We start from the raw sequence: 20579 nt of genomic DNA, 5'->3' as shown, positions 1-20579 counted from the left end.
GACCAGCCTGGCCGCACAGCACACAGTGGACCCCAAAACACCGTGAGCCCTGGAGCCCTGGGGCCCTGCCTGCTCCATCTGGAGAAGGGGGACGGGGCTCAGGCCCCCACCTGTGTGTCTCCAGGCCTTAAGGCTCTCGGGACATTCTGGAAGGAGGAACAGTGGTTGATATCCAAGGGATTCTTGGGCTGTGAGGCTTTCAGTGCTAAAACTGGAAGGTCCTAAGCAGATCAGGACGAACTGGTCACTGCTAACATTTCACCACCTCCACCTCCCCCAACAGGCTGGAAAAATAAGGAAAAATCAAGAGAAGAAAATTCATCTCTGCACACTAAACTGTTGACCATGTGGCACTTAACGGGGTCTGGTTTGGAGCACAGCGCCCACATCTCACCACTTGCTATAAAACCCACCACGTGCTGCCCCCAGCTCCACAGTCCGTGACGCCGGGACCAGTGGTAAGCGCTGAGAGCCTCAGCGATGAGGCTCCCAAGGGCTGGGGGTGACACTTAACCCTTGACCCACGCTGACCCCAGGAAGGGTCAAGTGAGAACCCTCCCACAACAGACCCTGCAGCCAGGAGGAAGCCACACTGCCCCACACACTCCCACAAGGGGTCCCCAGCCCCCAGCCTCCCCCAGGGGTGGAGGTGGCCCTGCCCTCCCTGCTCCAGCTCTCCTCCCCACACCCACCCCAGCTCCATCTGCAGGCTTCGGGGACCGCCCACGGTGTCCTTAGCAGGCACATGCCCACCTGTTTTTCAAGAAGGACAGGCGAGCAGCCATAAGGCAAAGGCAGCCCCTGCCACGGCCCTGGCCCCCACCCCTGCTAGTCCTGAGCATTCTGGGGCACTGGGGGCACTGGCCAGGCTCCTCCCTGACCTCTACCCCGGCAGGGGAGCCTGGAACACCCCCAGGTCCTGTCTGGCCTTGCAGGGAGTGCAGTCTTCCCCTCCGCTGGTATACGGGCCCCCCACTGTTATATGACCCCTGCCTCCACTGTTATCTGGACCCTCAGCTGTTATCTGGACAGGGGAGGTAAACACTGGACACAGCAGACTGGCTGGTGTGGGAAGAAATACTTTTTCCCCTGCGGATGCCAGAGGGGAGGCACCCCCTCCCTGGAAGGCTGGGAGCGGAGGCATGGAGATGCAGAGGGGAGGGGCTGGAAGCTTCACCACAGGAAGCTGGAGCAGCCCGGGCAGGCTGCAGAGGCCGCACGCCTCACCCCGAGCGCCTGTCAGGAAAGCCACTGTCCGGCGTGTGTAAAAGGCACTTGAGGACTAACAGCTTTGTTCCCCTAAGGAAACCCAATATTCCTTCGTCCATGATATTGCTGCCCAGCCTCACTCAGGGCAGCAGATCTGATCTGTGAGCCCATCCAGGCTCACTGGGGACTGGGACTCAGGCCCCCCCACCACTGGGCCGGCTTCCCAAGCCTGGGCCACCCAAGTTGGGTTCAACTTCAGGGGCGGGGGCTGGCATGGGATCTGGCCCAGGAGGGCCCCACCTGGGGCATCGACTGTCTCAGAAGACGGGGGAAGATTCCAGGATACAGCCTCATGGCCTCCAGCTGCAGGGCCGCTCAGGGCACACATGAGGAAGTGGGGAAGGAGGCAAGGAGGAAACGCTCATTAGAGTCCCCAGCTGGCACCCCCACCCACCCCTCACACACAACAGGCAGCTCCGCTTACAGGGGACTCCAGCCGGGGCTGTGGGGGCCAGGGACAAAGAGCCGGGCTGTCCTCACACACAACAGGCAGCTCTGTGCACAGGGGACTCCAGCCGGGGCTGTGGGGCCAGGGACACAGAGCCGGGCTGTCCTCACATGAGACCACAGGTGTCTGCTCGGATGGTCCCTGGGGAATCCCTGCCTAAGGGGCTGGCATCCTCCCCCTACCCACGGGGCCTCCTGGGAGCTGAGGGGCAGATGGTGCGACTGCCCCAGGCCCTGGTTCTGCTCGGGGGGCAAGGCTGGGTGGGAGCTGAGGCCACCATCAGCCCCTAGGCCTCCCGGGGGCTGCCCTCTCACCAAGGGCCACACCAAGGGCTCTCTCCCTCCTCCTCCAAGGACAGGGACGGCCCCAAGTCCCGCTTCCCCACAGCCCTCCCTGGTCGGCTGCCTGGTTCTGTCTCCCGGAGGGACCAGGCATGGGAGACAAAGCGGGACATAATTTGAGCCTTGGGTGCCCGGCTGATGGGTGCCACCCCATCCCGTCTGGAGACAGCGGTGAATGACAATGGCGGCAGCCTCAACGCACTCCACGCACAGCCCGCGCCTGCTGGCGCCTTGGATTCTCAAACTCGCAAGAACAAGTTTCCAGCCCTCTCCCCGTCGGCTCCCAGGCTCTGTGAAGCAGACACACAGGGGACCCTGTTAGAGGGAGATGCCCAAGGCCAGGAAGGACACCCCGAAAGACGGCGGCACACTCCGCAGCCATTCCTCGGGGCTCTGTCCTTGCCATGGGCCATTCCGTGGGGCTCTGTCCGTGCCATGGGGACCACATTCCACAGGGACCTTGGCACGCCCCTCACCTGCCTGGCCTGAGGGAGGGGAGAGGGGTGAGAGGCTTCAGAACGGAGCAGGGACCATGGTACAGATGGGGCCCAGAATGCGCCCAGGCCCCCGAGGGCAGCCAGCTGAGGCCCTGCTAGCACTCTTTTTGGGGGAGAGGGAAGGTGTCACAGCGGAACCCCCACCATCAGGGCTCACTAGCCTGCCTGGTAGCAAGGCCACTCCTCCCCAGCGCCGGGGTTTCCACCAGAGCCTCCAGCAAACCCCAAGACAGGCCCGAGGCCCAGGCTGCCCTGTGGAGGGGGCAAGAAACCCCCCATTTCCAAGGACACCACTCTGTTCCTGCTCCGAGGCTGCCGAGATCAACCCACCAGCTGCGGCCTGGCTTATGGGGCCCCTCCCTCAAGTTTCGTGCTTGGCTGCCATGCCTGGGCCAACCAGCCCAGGTCTCAGGGGCTCTCTGGCCACCCCCTTCAACACTGCTACCCTCCCGTGCTGAACCCGCAGCTGGGTGCGCCTGATGGTCCCAGAGGCCCGGCTGGAATGTGCTGGGGGGTCCCCAGGCTGAGCTCGCAGCCCCTCACTATGGGCTGGGGCCACCCTCCAGACATGGCAGCCTTTGCTTTCTGTGTCCTAAAACCAGTCACCAGCCACGAGGCCTCTCGAGAGCAGCACTCCAGGGCGAGGGGAGGGGAAGGGCTGGGGGCTGGCTGCCGCACTCACCGCAGCCTTTCCACCCTCTGGGAGGCAGGACGGCAGTGTGCCAGCCCTCCTGGGTCCCCATCCTGGCTCTGCCCCCCAACCCTGTGTGTCCTGCACTTCAGGCCTTCTTTCAGGAGGCGAGGCCTCCCCGCAGGCTCAGGAGAGGTGGACGAGGCCGCCTTCCTGCTTTCTGCTTGGTTCTGGGGTTAGGGCTGGCTGGTGGGGCTGCTAGTCCCTCCTAGCGCTGGGCAATAGAGCGGCCGCTCTTCCCAGACCTTGAAGCAGCCAGTAAGAATAGGGTAGGGGACACCAGTGGCCACTGGGAAGCAGCCTCTCAATCGCCCCCCAGGCACCTCTCCTCCCGAGGGGCTTCCTCCCCCACACTGATGCCTCCTGGGCCCTGTGAGCAACAGGTTCCAGCCCCTTCCCAGCTTGTTCCATACGAAAACACAAAACCCCACACCCCACTGCCAGGCCCTGAAAGGTGCCTCAGCGTCATAGCTTTTAGGGGGGTGAAACTGGCATTCAAGGAGGACCAGAAACCACTTTAGGAAATCTTTCACACAGCCCTGTGGCATTCATTTCCTGTCGTGCCCCTGACTGTGAACATGCATTTATGAGACAGTCGAGATAAATCCCTTGTCCAGAGCCTCCCGGTAATGCGGGCTCCCGGGAAAAGGGCTGTGTCCAAGAAAACGCCCACCCCTTCCAGATTGGTCCTTCTCAGAAGGAGTCTCTGTTGTGGAACAGAGATAAGGGTGTCCAGGTCGGGGGGCGGGGGGGGTGGACAGCGCCAGTCCTGAGCCCTCCCTGGGCAGAGACCCTGACGTGGCACCAAGGTGGCCCCTAACCCTCCTCGCTGGTCCATGGCCTTTCTGTGGGGGCTGATCCCTTCAGAGACCTGTGGAAGCCACAGGCCTCAGAGATGCACCAGGCCCAGCCTCCTGGCACTGTGACCATTGCATAGGGTGTGTGGACCCCCGGGGATCTCGGGAGGGGGTGAGTTGCCCTGTACATCTTTAAACAGGACGGTGAGTGACCAGGCCAGGGCCTCGCCTAGGCCAGGCAGCTGGACGAGCCATTGGTTTCCACTCCCACCCACGCGGTGTAGGCTTCTCTCCAGCGGGCAAGTTCCACTGTCAGGGGAGGAAAGCCGCCCATCCAGCCAGGACCACGCATGGGGAGGGGAGACCAGAGGAGAACCAGGACCCCCTGGTTCAGGACCTCCCTGAACCTGAGTCTCTCGGAGGCCAAGGCCATGGTGAGGCCCAAGTGAGAGCAGGTAACGCAGGGCTGGGGAGGGTGTGGCTGTCTCGTCAGTGGGCTTGGGAAGATTATTAAATAAGTTAGTCACATTAATGAAAAGACAGCTGGGCACAGTGGCTCATACCTGCAATCCCAGCACTTTGGGAGGCTGAGGCAGAGCCCAGGAGTTCGGGAGCAGCTTGGGCAATATAGCGAGACTCCGTGTCTACTAAAAACTCTGAAAAATGAGAAGAGTTGTGGTGCACATCCAGTCCCAGCTACTCAGGAAGCTGAGGTGGGAGAACTGCTTGAGCCCAGGAAAGCAAGGCTGCAGTGAGCCGTGACTGCACCACCGTCCTCCAACCTGGGGGACACAGTGAGACTCGGTTTCAAAAAAAAAAAAAAGAAAAGAAGGCTGGGCATAGTGGCTCAGGCCTATAATCCCAGCACTTTGGGAGGCTGAGGCGGGTGGATCACCCGAGGTCAGGAGTTAGAGACCATTCTGACCAACATGGTGAAACCCTGTCGGTACTAAAAATACAAAAATTAGCAGGGCATGGTGGTGGGCACCTGTAATCCCAGCTACTTGGGAGGCTGATATAGGAGAATCGTTTGAACCTGGGAGGTAGAGGTTGCATGAGCTGAGATCGTGTCACTGCACTCCAGCCCGGGGACAGAGCAAGACTCCATCAGGAAAGGAAAGGAAAGGGAAAAGAAGCCACAGTTCTTTGCTAGTCAGTTGGGTAAACCAAGTCACAGGAGCTGGTGGCCACCCTTCCTCCAGCCAGAGGCTGGCCAGCCCCTGGAGTCTGCTCAAGAGGGAGGAAGACACCCGTGGTACTGGGGATCCTTGTGACCCTTCCCAGGACACCCCACTGAGAACCCAGGCCAGACTCTGACCAGCCAGCTCCACTCTGTAAAAGCCTTCCCAGGACTGGGCCACTTTCCTCGCTGCCCGAACCCACAGGTGGCAGCGGCGGCGGCAGCCTGCCCCATTTCCCCCACCACGCTGGCCTGGGGAGGATGCGGGTCCTCTCGTCTCTGCCCTCCTGAAGGGCCCATCAAGGCAGTGTCCCAGCTCAGGGTCACAGGGGCAGTTAACCGGTGGGCTTGGGTGGGCCCGGGTCCCAAAACCCAAGCCCGGATCTTTGCCTGCTTGCCTTCCCGTAACTCACCCCTCTCCTGTGAGACCACACACAGCCCTCAGCACCTTCTGACTCGTGAGAAGGGCAGTTTCACAAGGCCCAAGCTCAAGGTGGCCCACGCAGCCCCCCACCCCCAGGGACCCCAGCCCAAGCCCAGCCCACTCCCGCCCGCCTGTCCTGTGGGAAGAACGGTCACGGCTCAGCCATCTCCCTGTCCCATACCAGTCCTTCCAGGGACATCCCACAGTCTGCCTTGGAATAGGCCCTGAACTGCGCCCATGCCCCCCTCGCCTGGGGCTTGCAGTCTCCAGCATCAAACAGACTCCTGCTCAGAAGACACGAGGCCTGGCTACCGGAGCCAGCCCAGGAACTCATCCTCTACCAGCGCAACCCACAGTCAGGCGCCCGGCTTGCCTGCTGCAGTCTGCATTATTTCTGAGGGTTTCCCAGACCCCAGAGGCCCTGCAGTGTAGACACAGGTTCTGCAGTATAGACACAGGCCCTGCAGGATGACAACACAAATGGGCACCTGTGTCTGCCCCTGCCCCGCAGGAAGCCCCTCGCCTGCTGCAGAGCTGAGTCCCTGTGCTGTTGAATGGTGCTGCAGTCCCAGCCCCCAGACCTGGGGTGCTGCCTTGTTTGGGAAGGGCGTCACTGCAGACAGAATGAGTTATGATGAGACCCTTGGGGCATGCCGGGCCCAGTGTGGCCGGTGTCCTTAAGAAGCGGGGAATCTGGGCAGACACACTCTGGGAGAACACGGGAACGCAAAGGTGCCGCCTCCAAGCCCAGGACAGGGGCCTGGGATAGGTCCTTCTGGGTCTTCGGAATGGGCCAGCCTGACTGACACCTGGACCGTGACCTTCCCGCTTCCACAGGTGTGAGACTGTACATTTCAGCCATTTCAGCCGCCCCATCTGTGGGCTTTAAACAAACGGAGCATAGCATATGAGAAGCCCTGTGCCACGCGAGGTCGTGTTCAGGAGCCACAGGGTGCAGAGCAGTGACCTCCAGCGCTCATGCCTTCGGGGCAGACGAGGGTGTCAGGAGGCGCTGATTCCCTGTCCCTCTCCACCGACGGAGGTTGGTTAGTTTGCCTGTCCCTGCATCTGCACAGTCCTAGTGCCCCCCCAGCAAGGGTCTCTCCAGGAAACGTGCCCTGAGGGCAGCTCTGGGTGTGCAGTTTGCAAACGCTCCACTTCTCTGGATGCGGCCAGGTCCGTCTCCAATGCAGCTGGACTCACGCAGGTCCCAGGCAGCAGTGGGCTGGCCACTGCACCGGCTTCCAGGGCTGGGCACGGTGGGTGTTTCCACGTCTGGTGGTCTGAGGAGCACACAGCAGCGTCTCCTCGGCGCTCCCCAGAGCAGGCTGGGCTCATCGGCCTCAGGGGTCTCCTCCTCTGTGCTCTCTTCCTTGGGGGGCTGAGCCCCTCCTGGTCCTCACGCATTCTTATCTGCTCTTGGTCGGTGACGGGTGGCGAGTATCTTCCCTATCAGCTTGTCTTCTCACTTTCTTAAAGGTTCATCCTTCAATAAACAGCAGTGTATTTGAGGGTCACTGAATCTGTCCATCTTTATCTTTCTGGTTTGTGCTTTTCAATAAAGAGTCACTTAGCCTTGGGTTATGAAGATACTTTCCTGCTTTGTGTTTCCAGTCTGCCAGTTCTCTTTTGACAGAAATGCCTACGCATGTGGCAGGCGGAAGAATGACCCCAAAGGCGTCTGCATCCTTATCCCTGGAGTCTGGGAATCTGTCCCCTCCCGTGGCAGAAGGAACATTCAGGTGGGACTGAGTGAAGGACCCTGACACGGGAGAGCATCTGGGAGACCCAGGGACCCAGGGTCCTCACCAGGTAGGAGGTAGGAGGATAAGAGTCAGAGAGAGACTGGAAGAGGCTGCACTGTGGCTGTGAAGGGGGAGGAAGGGGCCCTGAACCAAGGGATGTGGACACCTCTAGACACTGAGAAAGGCAGGAAACAGGTTCTCCCCTGGAGCCCCCAGGAGGAAGCAGCCCTGCCCACGGCTTGATTTTAGCCCAGTGAGGCCTGTGTCAGACTGGTGACCTCCAGAGCTGTGAGAGAAGGAGCGTGTGTTGTTTTACACCACCAAGGTCATGGTCGTTCATTTCAGCGGCCACAGGGCACTCACAGAGGCCGCAGCGTGGACAGGGGGAGGGAGGGGACTGAGGTCTCACACCACATCCACTGCTCTGGGATTCCTATTCCTAGACCCTTTGCCATCTTTGCTTGGGTCCTGCAAGCTCTGTGGCAAGCCCTGCCTTCTGGAAGGGCGGCCCCAGCCTCTTGACAGGCCTTGGGCTTTCATCCGCCTGCATTTACATCAGCAAACCCTGCTGGGATCCCAAATGGGGCTGCACTGAACCTGCAGAGAATGTGGGGGAAGCCGTTAGTTGTCTGCTCAAGAGCTCTCCTAACACCTGGTACAACCTTCTGTTTATTTAGGAATTCCTTCTTATTTCCAAAAAAAGTCTCTAATTTTCTCCATAAAGATCATTTTTGGTTAGGTTTATTATTTCTGGTTGCTAGCACCGTAAGGGGCATCTTTGGGAGCCATGTTTGCTGTGAGTGGCTCGCAGATGAGGGGTGAGATTGGGTTTCTGTGCCCGTCGCTCATCTCTGGCAGCTCCGCTCGATCCCCAAGTCACCAGGCGGCTCCGCCCGTAGACTCGCTTGCTGCTTCTCAGTAGAGAATCGTCGCTACATGCGAACGGTGCCACGACAGCTGTGCTTTTCCCTTCTACCCACGATGCCTCTTCTGTCCTCGTCTTGCCTCCCTAGGCCGGCAGACCCTCCTGAGGCGTGCGGAACAGACACAGGGCCCATATACCCCACCGGGTAAGCGGCGCGTCAGCGGCAAACTCACCCCCGGCCTCTGCCCTTTCCCCCAGGGACGCTCACTTTTCTTGCCTCAGGCCCACAGGCACTGGCCAACTGTGACCCTCAATACCTGCCCCGTGTAAATGGGGAGGGCAGGGGCGTGCCTGCCTCCTGGAGTACCGCGAGTGCCACGACCCCATTATCACAGATCAGATGCCCCACGGCTGCCCCTGGCAGGTGGGAGGGACCTCACATCTGCTGAATGGCACCACAGCTGGGCCTCTTGCCACGTTCCAAGGACAATATTCACCTTGGGCACCAGCACGTCCTGGAGACCTGACGCCTCAGAGGCAGACCAGGTCATGCTGGGCTCACACAGAGGGAAACTCAGGACTAGGACCCTCTGGAGAATGTGGCCCCCATGACCTGGGCCTCAGGCACTACGGCCGGGGGCAGCCCTTGGTGGGAGGCAGGCTGGCCGGCACACCCCACACACCTGCTCCCTGCAGGGCGCCCGGAAAGGGTGGGAGAGGGAAGGGCTCCCAGTGGGGAGCCCTAGCTGGGAACAGCCACTTTGCGCGGACTCCCAAGCAGCTAAAGCTCTAAATTGAGAAGATAAAACCCAGTCACCAGAAACAAAATGCTGTCAACCCTGGAACAGGAACCTTTACACACTCACAGGTGGGAGTTCCACAGCCAAAAGCTCCCCCTGGAGAAGGGAATGTTTCTGAGGCTGCCTCCCGGCCCCCCGCACCCCGTTCACAACTGCTGGTTCACACTCCTGTGGGAAGGTGGCTACCCCGTCTTGCCAGCCCCGGGAGAGTGGGGGGGCCCGAGGGCAGGTGGGAGACCTGCTCACGGGAGCCCCAGCTCACAGTCAGGACCGGCCCTCTGCTCACAAGCGGCCATGGCCGCTGCAGGTGCATTCCAGCATCTGGGCCATATACAGCATCCCGGTCTTTTATTATTATTATTATCTTTGTGATACTGGGTCTTGCTCTGTTGCCCAGGTTGGAGTGCCATGGTGCAAACACGGCTCACTGCAGCCTCAACCTCCCACCTCAGCTTCCCAAGTAGCTGGGACTATAGGTGCAAGCCACCAAGCCTGATTAAATTTTATCATAAGTAGAGACACGGTCTCAAACTCCCGGACTTAAGTGATCCTCCCACCTTGGCCTCCCAAAGGGCTAGGATTACAGGTGGGAGCCACTGTGCCTGGCGTCTTGTTGACTGCTCTTCTCAATTCTGGGGAAGGAGGCACTTTTCTTACGGCCTCCACCTCACAATGTCTATTTTCACGAAATGCCCCACCCTGGCAAGAAAGCTGCTGAACTGGATTCTTACAAAGCGGGGACTCTGGCTGTAGCAGGCACTGGTCCCTTCTAGGAGATGCCCACGGGGGTGGGAAAGCAGCGGTGCCAGGCCTGGCCCGGCAGGGACTGACCTTCTGCGTCCTCAGCCTCCCGGCCGTGTGGCAGTGGCTGCGGCTCCTCCTCCTCCTCCTCGGGGTCAGCCTCTGGCCCAGCCTCCTCCTTCACGCTGCCCCAGCCTCCTCCAGGAGCGCCGCCCCAGCCGTACCCTCCCCGGGGAATTTGGGGTCTTCGGGCTTCGGCTTCTTGGGCTGGCTCCGTTTCCGGTGAGACCTGGAGAGGGAGGTTTATCAGGCAGGAGGGGAGACCAGGGAGGGAAGAGCCGCAGGTCTGTGCACTCTGTCCGGCAGCACGCAACCCCCGCCCACCCCCAGAAGAGTGCTCCATGAGCAGGGTCCTCCTGGCTGGAGGCCGGGGGTAAAGGGAACCCTGGGTGGGGTTCTGCTCTTGCAGGGCAGGAGCTGTGTTGGGAGGAGAGACCAAAGGGAGACGGGGCAATGGACACGGTGGGAACGGTGTCAAGCGGGGGACGCTGATGACAGCTGGAGAGGGGAAGCCGACTGACACCAGGTGGGGATGACGGGCGGGACGCGGCGGCAGGAGCCGCGTGTGCCACGGGACAGAGACACAGGGAGTGTGAGCTTCGAGGGAAACAGCAGCTCATGGAAAATGCCTAGACGACAAACGGAATGAAAAAGACACTTACGACAGCCCCGGCCTTTTGGTCTGCTCTTTCTTCCTTTCTAGACTTGGTTTCCTCTCCTCCTCAGTCTTTTTCCAGTGTCTGTTTTCTTTCAGACTAATTTGTCTAGAATGTAAATTTCACGGGTTTTTTCTCTAGGACTTCTGCTCAATTCCCCAGGACGCCTGGTCCTGGGCACCTGGCTCTGTCCCCGACTCCCTGGGTTCTCTCTCTGCAGCCCGTGAGGCGCATGGGAGCCCCAGCTCACACTCCGCTGCTCTGACCTGTGCCCACACCCCAGGGCCTGCCAGGGCCTCCTCTGCGCCCTGAGCCCAGGATCTGTTCACAGGGCAGGCGTGGGCCAAGAGGAGGTGCATCCTGTATGCCCAGCCTGGACACTCACAATCCCGGGGTACATCGGGGAGGTCCCGGTCCCTGCACACCAGCCCCAAGTAAGGGATTCAGCCTGAGGTTTACAGGCTTGGCTGAGCTAGGACTTCTTAGAAATGGGGGAGGGGGGGCGCTGAAAAAGGGAGGAAAAGTGACAGCCAGGTGAACGTGCAGCTGAGTGGCCAGGGCCTCACACCAGGTTCCCCCGGGGACCTCCAGGGTCTTTCCAGGAGGGAAGCAAAAGCTTTTTGGAGACGCGGAGGGGTGGCTCCCTGGGGGCTCAGGCAGAGGCCGGGAGCGCAGACAAACCTAGGCCTGGCTGGTCACTAGTGCCTCCCCTGGGCGTGTGATATCTGCACCTCCTTCAGGCCCACCCCCTGCAGCTGCCCTAAGCCTCGGACTGGCCAGGGGCCTCACTAGGCCATGAGCTCGAGGCCGCACAGCCAGGCTCCCCAGTGGCCTCTCTCTCCTTCCCCAGTTGAGATCCAGCCACGTCAAGCCCGCCAGCAGCCAGGCAGAGCTGGGAGTGCCAGTGTTTCCGGGACAATCGCCAATGCCGGCTGCGGCTTCCGGGTGCTTCCCGTGTCCCCTGTCCCTGTGGGCTCAGACTCTGACACCTCAATCTCACGGGGGTCCCTGTGGCAGCTGCCCCTCCAAGGACCAAGTGGTCACTACGGTGGGGCAGGCTCATCTGACGGGGGTGGGGTGGGCCCACTGGCGGGGCTTCTGTCACCAGGACCTCCTCACCTCTGCCTGAGCCAGGCTGTCACATGGGCCAGCAGCAGCCCATGCTCCCTGAGGACACTTGGACCTGACCCCTGCCCACCACTGCTCCCAGCCACTCTGCCTGCCCTGTGTTCCATGCTGGCTTCTGGGGCACCTTCTCCAGGAAGCCTTCCTAGAACACTAGTCACTGCAGGCCCTCCTTGCTCCTCAGCTGCCTAACTCGCTAGAATCAGTGCTCCCCGATGTCTGCAGCATGGCCCACCACAATGACTCAAGGCAGGAAGCGGGTGGACCAGAGGCATGGCATCACACAGCATGGTGCACACAAGGTCGCTGCGGGGCAGCCTGGCGGCGCTGGGAGGCAGGCAGGGGCGGGCGTGGGGCCAGAGTCACTAACACAGGGAGCAGGAGGTGGGTGGGGGACACGGGAGCGGCCTCCACCCTCCAGAGAACGTTCTCCACAACAGCAGCCCAAGGACGGCTCCGGGCAGGCAGCCTCAGGCTCCACTCGGGGGCTGGAGAAATGCAGGTGCCTGCCCCACGTGGAGACAGCAGGCTCAGGAGGAGGAAGCTTCAGACCGGCGCTGGGGTGCAACTGGCTCTTGCCACCACTGTCACCCCAAGGTGGGCTGCCCTCCTGGTCTGGGAATGCCCCAGGGCTGTAGAGCCGGGATCCCACAGTGGACCCACCCTAGTCCCAGACAACACCAGCAGAAGGGCGCCCTCCCATGCCACTCACCTGGCCTCGGCTGCCCCCAGCTCCACAGCTCCTTCTCCCACCCACTGCAGTCCCTCCCTCCACCCCCACCCTGAAAACCCACCCTAGAGGTCGCTTCTGACCATGGCCCTCCCCTGCTACAGCCTTCCAGGGGCACCCCCACAGCCTTCAAGCCTGACTGTGTCTGCCACAGAGGGCCCTAGGACCATCCTGGTGTCCAACCAGAGCTCTGGGGCCTCATCCTTGCAGCCCAGCCCTTTCCTACCTGCAGCAGTGCCAGGCTGAGACCCCTGGCTCCCACACTACACGGAACTGGGTAGGGCTTGATGCACAGACACAGCGGGGGGGGGGGGGCACAGACACAGCAAGGGGAGCACAGACACAGCAAGGGGGGCACAGACACAGCAAGGGGGGCACAGACACAGCAAGGGGGCCACAGCCCATGAGAGAGGGGCAACCATCACTTAGGATATCTGTGGGGTCCTAAGAGCATGCCTCTTCCTGACCCTGATGCCTTCATCCCCCTTGTTCCTGGGTCTGGCTCCCGGCACAGGTGCTGAAGGTGTGGCCATCCTTGCTCGCCTCCATGACTGTCCCCTTCTCTCCCTGCACCTGCCACCGTCTTCCACTGCAGCCAAATTCCACGTTTACACTTTTATGCCCCATAAACAATGTGCATCCATGAGCCACAGAGCAACTCGGGCCGCATTCCCTGCCCCCACCCTGGGGTCTGGGACTGGCCTCCTGCTTTGGACGCCTAGCTTCCTTGGTATCTCTGAGCTCCCTGCCACTGCTCTTAAACTCCTGTTGTGGTCTCCTATGCAGGGTGTCCCCTTCTCTCCATGACACCCCTGGGGGTCTTGGTTCCTTCTCCCATGATCTTGAGACTCCCCTTGACTCTCCTGGGTTAGATCTTGTTTCTGCAATCCCATGGCTTTCTCGGTTTACATTCTTTTTAAGCTGGAGCACATCCTGCAGCAGCTTCCTGAGAAAGGAGGTGGAATACGAGACTCTGTGCGTCTAAAAAGATCCTTATTCCCCTCATACATTTCTTGACAATTTGGCTAGGTAAAAGATTTGGGGAGAATTATTCCTCTTCTGACTTTTGAAGGCCTTTTTCCTTTGTCTTTTAGCTGTGGCATTAAGACTGTAAATCCAATGCTAATACGATCTCCTGTTCTTTTTTTTTTTTTGTAGAGACATCGTCTTGCTATGTTGCCCAGGCTGACCTTGAACTCTTGGCCTCAAGTGATCCTCCTGCCTTGGCCTCCCACAGTGCTGGGATCACAGGCATGAGCTACCATGCCCAGCCCCAGTCTGGTGAGCTGTTTATGTGATCTGTTCGCTCTGGAAGCGTTCAGGGCCTTTGTTTAATCCAGGAGTTGTGAAATTTCACAGCCGATGCGTTGTGGTTTGGGTAATGTCCATTCTTGGGTGGACTTTTTAACCTGGAAATGCAAAGTCTTTGGATCCGGGGACACTTTTCTTTTCTCTTTTTCTGAAACTCCTATCAGGGGCTAGATTTCCTGGACTATACCTCTGACTTCCTGATCCTTCCTATCTTCCAGCTCAGTCAGTGCTGTGGGAGGGGCTTCTTCAAGGGCCTCCCTGTCAGTCAGTGCCGTGGGAGGGGCTTCTTCAAGGGCCTCCCAATCCACTGTGGGCTTGTCTCTTCTCTAGATGGTAACATCCGAGAGCCACTCGTTCCTGGAATGTTTCTTCTTCACAGCAATGGCTCTTCTTCCATGATGCAAAGTCCCAGCCCGCTCCAGGGCCCTGCACTCACTGCATCCTCTTTCCTCGGAGCTCTGCCCTTCTTTGCTGTGCAGGCCCTGCCTTTGCCATGGGAGCACGGCCTCCAATGTGTCAGGCCCCCTGGCCATTGATCCCTCTGTGCACGGTGCCAAGCCGTGAGATGGGCCTGGTGAAGGCAGTGGCAGGGGCTGCTGAGGGCAGGAGCCTGTGACTTTAGGAGAGCCCCAGTATCAGCATATGTGGCTTTGCTCCACTGGGCCCCTTTGTTCTCTGGCAGAGGACCCCCACCCCCTCTATTGTCTCTCCTGGCCTTGGGGGTGGGGGGGATGTGAGGCTGGCAGCTGGGCCCCACTGCCCACTCCAGGAAGGCACCTCCCTTCTGCCCGGAGCCACCCACTGTCTTCTGCTGGTTGCCCCCACATCCCCCCAGCACCCCCAGGGGCTGCCCACGTCTGCCCGCTGTGTCTTTCTGCCGCCCCGTGGTGCAGCCCAGCTGCTCCCTGCTGGCTGTCCTCCCGGTCGCCGGCCCATGGGGTCTCCTGCCCACCCTTCCCTGCTTTTCAAAGCCTGGAGACGTGCTCAGCTGCCACTGCCCCCTCTCCCGTTCCCTGCACTTCACTCTCTTGCGTTCCAGTTGCGTTTCAGGAGAGAGTGGAGATAAATAAGCACTTAGCCTGCCAGGCTTAACTGGACGCCCCGGGCTCATTCCTATGAGCCAAATGTCGGGACACAGTCCAGACAACTGCACTATATTTCCAAGGTGGAAGCAGGTGTCCTTTGCAGCTTGTATGGCAGGAGGCGGGGTGGACGGCCTCTGGCCCTGTCACCCAGTAACATGGGGCACCTGCAGCACCCAGAGTGGGACGGTCAGCTCTCAGTGCCACGCTGGCTCAGGGCTTCTCACAGGGCGGGGAGGACTGGGAGGCTGGCCCCAGGCTGAGCCCTCAGAGCCGCCCACCCCCAACCCAAAGTGGCCCAGTGCTCCCTGCCCCCAAGACTAGACCCTGTGCTGAGGAATTTCACCTTTGAGGAAATGAAGGGCAGCTCTAGGAAAGAGACAGGAGACAGCGAGTGAGTCCCTGAGGCTGCACACTCCCTGCAGGGGCTGGCAGGTCCCTGTGCTCGTGAGGTTCTGTCCCTGAGGGCTGAGGTCCCTGTTGGTGGGGAGGGCTCAGGAATGCAGCTGGGGTGCGGCAGCCCTGACAGGAGTCGGGGCCAGAGGTGTGGTGGTGTCCTGCACTGGCGCAGGGGCGACAGGCCAAGGCAGAGCCGGAGGGGACAGGCAGCACGGAGCTTGGAGGGGTAGGGGAGATGAGGCCTGGGCCCAGCCAGGCTCACAGAGCAGCAGTGGGCCAGGGAGGCTGTGGTGAGGCGGGTGCACAGATGTCCTGCAGGGAGCGCGTACCTGCTGGAGCACGTGCACATGGCGCTTCTCACGTGGAAAGAGTTTGCATGGAGGAGCGCCGCGTGGGTGCCAGAGAGCACTGTGAGGGCTCCGGCTCAGGCGGGGCACCAGAACGCACAGCGCCACCGGGAGTGGGGAGGCTGAGGGCACCCGCCAGGAGCCAGGCTGCAGTTTTAGGCGACCCATCCATCAGGGGGAAGAATACAAACAGCCCCCAACGCTTGCCCAACGAGATTTAGTTCCAGAAGAGACCCATGTAAGGTGTCGAGCGGGGAGTAGACTGTGTCCTCTGAGCTCAGGCAGCTGTGCCGAACCATCCACACCCCACGGGGCACCTGGTAAACACATGGGGGCCGTCCCACAGCCACGCCGAGGGCAGGGAAGGCTGGACTGCACTGGTGCGAGGGCACGGCGCCCACCCTGACGCCATTCCTTGGTCTAGGGCAGGGGTTCCCACCCGGGGGACTGGGCGATGTCTGGGGACATCTGTGGTTGTCACGACTTGGGGAGCTCCTGGCATGGAGTGGGTGGAGGCCAGGGATACTGCTCATTACCCTGCAGGGCCCAGGATGCTCCCCCAACCAGAGAAGGATCCAGCCTGTGTCCACAAGCCCCTTGTCTGGGAGATAGACCCAGTCCACTGTGTCTCCCGATCCAGCCTGAGCCACAGATGCTCAGACAGGGCTGCCCTGGCCCCAAGATATGCCCTCAGGGAGGGAGCCTGGCTCAGGGGAAAAGGCAGGCCACGTGGAGAGGGCACTGCTCAGGGGGAACCGACCACCACCGCGGTGGAGGGAGGGGCAGCTTGGGCTTTGAAACGTGAGTCACCCATCTGCCTCTCCAGAGAAAAGCACCCCCCATGACTTTAAAAAAAAAAAAAAAAAAGTGAATCAGCCTTGTTTTACATACTGAAGGCTTTAAAGAAAATTATATCCTTGGGAAGCTGATTTCATTTGTTATTCAGGCTCGCTGCTGAGTGAAGGCAGCCCCCAGGATGGCGGCATGGGAGACGGCGGGAGGGGGCTCCTGGGAGGAGCAGGTCGTGACTAGAAGCGAGGGGGCAGCCGGGGCAGGGAGGCCAGGCCGCGCAAGGGCTGGTTCTGGGGGGTCCACTTCCTGCGTGCAAAGAAGGTTCCGAGCAGCGGTGAGTGCAGCGGCTTCCACATCTCCTCCTGGCAGGCAATTTAGACGGCCTCTAGTCCCATTCCACTCCTGGAACGTGGCGCCAGTTTATTGGCAATCCGCTCTGTTGACCAATTAGCCTGAGCCACAATCAATTAACCATTATGCAAATAGCACGTCTGGCTGGGCCTGGGCGCTGGGGTGCACGAGCTCTGTGCTGCGGGGGCCGCCTGGAGTAGCCTCACCAGGAGGCAGCTTTTCATGAGGAGCACGCAGGAGGCAGGAAATCAAAAGGACAGATAACAAGAGCAGAAGAGACAGATTCACCTTGGCAGGGGTGTCAGGAGGGGCTGTGAAAACACTCGGGGCGGAGGGAACATTCTCCGAGAGAGGCTGTGAGGTGGGGAAGACAGAGGAGGCCGGGACAGACGCCCAGACCGCCCAGGAGTCCCAGACTCACAGACAGATGGACGTGTTGAAAAAGAAGGCGCCCAGTTAGAGGAGAAGGTTCTGGACCAGAAGTGACTTTTCAGAAACCAGTTCCAAGGCCTGTTTCTGCAGAGCGTGGTGGGGGGGCCAAGGCTGAGCCACCCCCAACCTTGGTGCTCAGTAGCTGGGTCTCGTGTGGGCACCATCCATCCCCAGCTGGGACAAGATCAAGGCAGCAGTGACTGGATGGCTGCAGAGGGAAGGCCACTGCTCAAAGGGAAGGGGGAGGCTGCCCCCACGCCAGGGCCACCACTATTGGCTCAAAGACCAGACCTGCCAGCAGCCTGTCTGGGTATGACCCACAAGCTAGGAACAGTGTTTACATGTTTTTTTGTTTGTTTGTTTTTTTCCTGGAGAGACAAGGTCTTGCTCTGTCATTCAGGCTGGAGTGCAGTGGTACGATCTCGGCTCACTGCAGCCTTGACCTCCTGGGCTTAAGTGATCTTCCTGCCTCAGCCTCCTGAGTAGCTGGGACCACAGGAGCACACCACCACACCCAGCTAATTTTTAAATTTTTTGTAGAGATGGTGTCTCAATATGTTGCCCAGGCTGGTCTCAAACCCCTGGACTCAAGCAATCCTCCTTCCTTGGCCTCCAAAGTGCAGAGATTACAGGTGTGAGCGACTGTGCCTGGCCAATGTTCACATTTTTAAGTGGCTCAAAACAGAAAAAGTATCATATTTGGTAGCATGTGAAAATCATGAGATCCGGATTTGAGGATCTGTAAACAAAGCTTCACGGACACAGCCACGCGCATTTCTTCACTGTCTATCATCTGTAGGGGTCTTGAGTTGCCATGTGGAGTCGAGTCGTCAAGACACAGAAGGTCTGGCCTGCAAAGTCTCCAAGTCACAAATGTTTGCTCTCTGGCCCTTACCAGGAGAAATCGGCTGAGCCCACTCTGTGCTGTCCCTCCCGGCTCCAGCTCGTGCTCAGGGGCTCCCTGAATGTTCCTTGGGCACCAAACAGGAGTGAGATCTGTCGACAACTGTGCCGAGGGCAGCTCAGAGCCCTGGAAGCCTGGACACTTCCCAGAGGAGGGGCTGGGGAGGCTGGCACTCGCCTTCATTCTGGGCATGAAGTGGATCTCCTCCTTGGCCGGGACCTGCCTCCGTGTCCCCACGGCCTCTTGCGGTTGGAAGTCAAGAGGCTGCAGATGCTTTGCCCTCTCCTCCACGTGGATGCCAGATACCTGACTGGGAGGGTCTGTGTGGCAGTGGGGACCCAATGCGCAGGGAGGGGTCCTGAGTGGGAGGAGGGCATCCAGGGTCATGCCAGGGGCCGGCCTTCTGCAATCCTCTCCATGATCTCAAATCCAAGCAGCCCCACCTGATGCCCTGTGAGTCCTTGCAGGGCACCCGCCTGCTCTCAGCGCCTGGGAGGGGCCCGAGTAGCCGGACAGCAGAAATGCGATGAGTGAGAGGGACATGGAGCCATGTGGCTGGTGACTCTGCCAAGGCAATGGCACGGGGCCTGGGGCCACCCAGGGTCAGCCTCCTGGCGGGGCCATGACAGGGAGTACGGGGAGCCCACGGGTGTGAACGGCACAGATACTGCCCGCCAGAGCAGGGCCCACCCACCCAGCAAGGCGAGGCCTTGAGAGAACACTGCCTCAGACTCGAGGAGAAACAGAACAGGAGGAGGAGGATGAAGAGGAGGCGGGGTGGGAACAGGAAGAAAGGGAGGAGTGGGACACAGCCCGGAGCCTCTGCCAGTGGGAAGGGGCCTGGGCCACCCTCCATCACGCTGGGCCAGCCACGCGGCAACTCACCTGCGGAGGAGCTTGGCCTTCAGCGAGGCCCGGGACGCACTCCAGGAGCTCAGCTCAGGGCTGGTGAGCGCCGTGGGCCGCGTGTGGTCCAGCACCGTGAGGTCCTTGCCCTGCTTCCACAGCTCGTAGCGCTCGGGCTGCAGGATGCGCACGAACACGTCCATGGAGATCTTGACCATGTCCTTCCGGCACGTGCACTGTGGCAGGAGACAGGCGCCTGAGCCCTCGCACCGCACCCGGACAGCTGGCTCCACACACCCCACCCCAGAGCAGGTAGGGCCCACAGCCCGGGCCTCCCACACCCCATCCCACCGCTGAGCTTTCCACTTGCTTCTAGAACATTTTTCTTTTCGAGACAGCGTCTCACTCTGTCGCCCGGGCTGGAGTGCAGTGGTGCAATCATGGCTCACTGCAGCCTCAACCTCTTAGGCTCAAGCAATCTCCCGCCTCAGCCTCCCAAGTAGCTGGGACTACAGGCACCAACCACCACGTCTGGCTAATTCTTAAGAGAATTTTTAGAGATAGGGTCTCGCTATGTTGCTCAGGCTAGTCTTGAACTTCTGGGTTCAAGTGATCCTCTTGCCTCAGCCTCCCAAAGCCCTGGGATTACAGGTGTGCACCACCACTCCTGTTCTGTTTCTAGAACTTCTATCACAAGTCAGGAAATGGCATCCCCCAGTAGTGAGTCCCTGGTTTGCCTCCATGGAGTTAGAACAGCCACTGAGCAAACACCCAAGAGAAATGGGGGCTGGGCGCGGCTCGATGAGGGGCCTGAGGTTCAGGACTGGGCACTGTCCCACGCACAGCTGTCCGGAGACCAGCGAGGCTGAGGTTCAGATGCCTCCTGTTGGTTCAGGCAAAAATCTCCCTCCCGTCAGACGCGGGTGCCCCCAGATAGGTAAAAATGGATACGGAGTATTTTATAACAGCAATCGTTCCAAGAGGGCTGGGAAGAAGGGAGACAATGGCAGTCCCCAAAGAGCCGAGAGAACCAACAGGAATCCCGGAATGTGACAACGGCCCCTCCTCAGGAGGCCTCACGAGGTGGCCCACAGGCTCCCGCGCACCTCACCTGACTGCCTCCAGCTTGCAGGGCTGGAGGGACACCAATGTTAACGAAGAAGACGCTGAGGGTCTGGGAGGCTCAGGGACTCAGCAGCTAAGAAAGGACATTAACGTGCCACGTGCTGCGGCCGGCTTGCCTGGGGTCTTGGGGGAATTGAGCAAACACCCAATAGGATGGCCCCTTGTGTTTGGGAACCTCAAGCGGGTGGCAAGGATGAGCTGAAGTCCCCTCCAGCTGCCTCCCAGGCAGACCTGCCACCCTCACGCCCTCAGTCCTTCCCAGGTCACTGTTCTTGGTGGCTCTGCCGCTGCGTCACTTTGGTCACACTGGGCACTGTGAAGGATGTTCTGCAGGTGACCTGGTGACGCTCAACATTTCAGGGACTTGGGGCCAGAGAAGCCAGGCCCCAGGGGGCATGAACCCAGATGCCCAAGCAGCGATGACCACCATGGCAATCAGATCCCAGGAGGTGGCCAGGAAGCTCTGGTCTGTCACTTACCTACTGGGACGAGGCTGAGATGGGGCTGGAAAAACCCCAACCTCAAGAGGAAGGGGGAAAGGGCAGGGCTGGCCAACTGTCACACAGGCCCAAACGCTAAGTGTTTTCAGCTTCGAGAAACTCTGCACCGTGCCTCAAAAGC

General features: G+C 60.1%; 2 protein-coding genes across 2 annotated transcripts in view; both read right to left on the bottom strand.

Moving 5' to 3' along the window:
- The window catches only part of LOC100582140 (lysine-specific demethylase 4B), a gene marked incomplete at its 5' end in the record, with an annotated part of 44534 nt that extends 25316 nt beyond the window's left edge, over window positions 1–19218 (bottom strand). Inside the window, 3 exon segments of the mRNA XM_030808979.1 lie at window positions 9889–9990; window positions 9993–10087; window positions 18873–19218. Of these exon segments, the coding sequence (XP_030664839.1) occupies window positions 9889–9990; window positions 9993–10087; window positions 18873–19218 (543 nt within the window).
- LOC115834223 lies at window positions 14700–16340 on the bottom strand. Its single transcript, XM_030808980.1, has one exon. The coding sequence runs from the start codon at window positions 15508–15510 to the stop codon at window positions 14986–14988; it is 525 nt and encodes a 174-aa protein (XP_030664840.1). The 5' UTR covers window positions 15511–16340; the 3' UTR covers window positions 14700–14985.
- Window positions 19219–20579: the final 1361 nt, after the last annotated feature.

Source organism: Nomascus leucogenys, unplaced genomic scaffold (assembly GCF_006542625.1).
Source record: "Nomascus leucogenys isolate Asia unplaced genomic scaffold, Asia_NLE_v1 000996F_61624_qpd_obj, whole genome shotgun sequence".
NCBI lineage: Eukaryota > Metazoa > Chordata > Mammalia > Primates > Hylobatidae > Nomascus > Nomascus leucogenys.
Note: the sequence above shows the minus strand (reverse complement) of the source record. Positions and strands in the feature narration are given on the sequence as shown.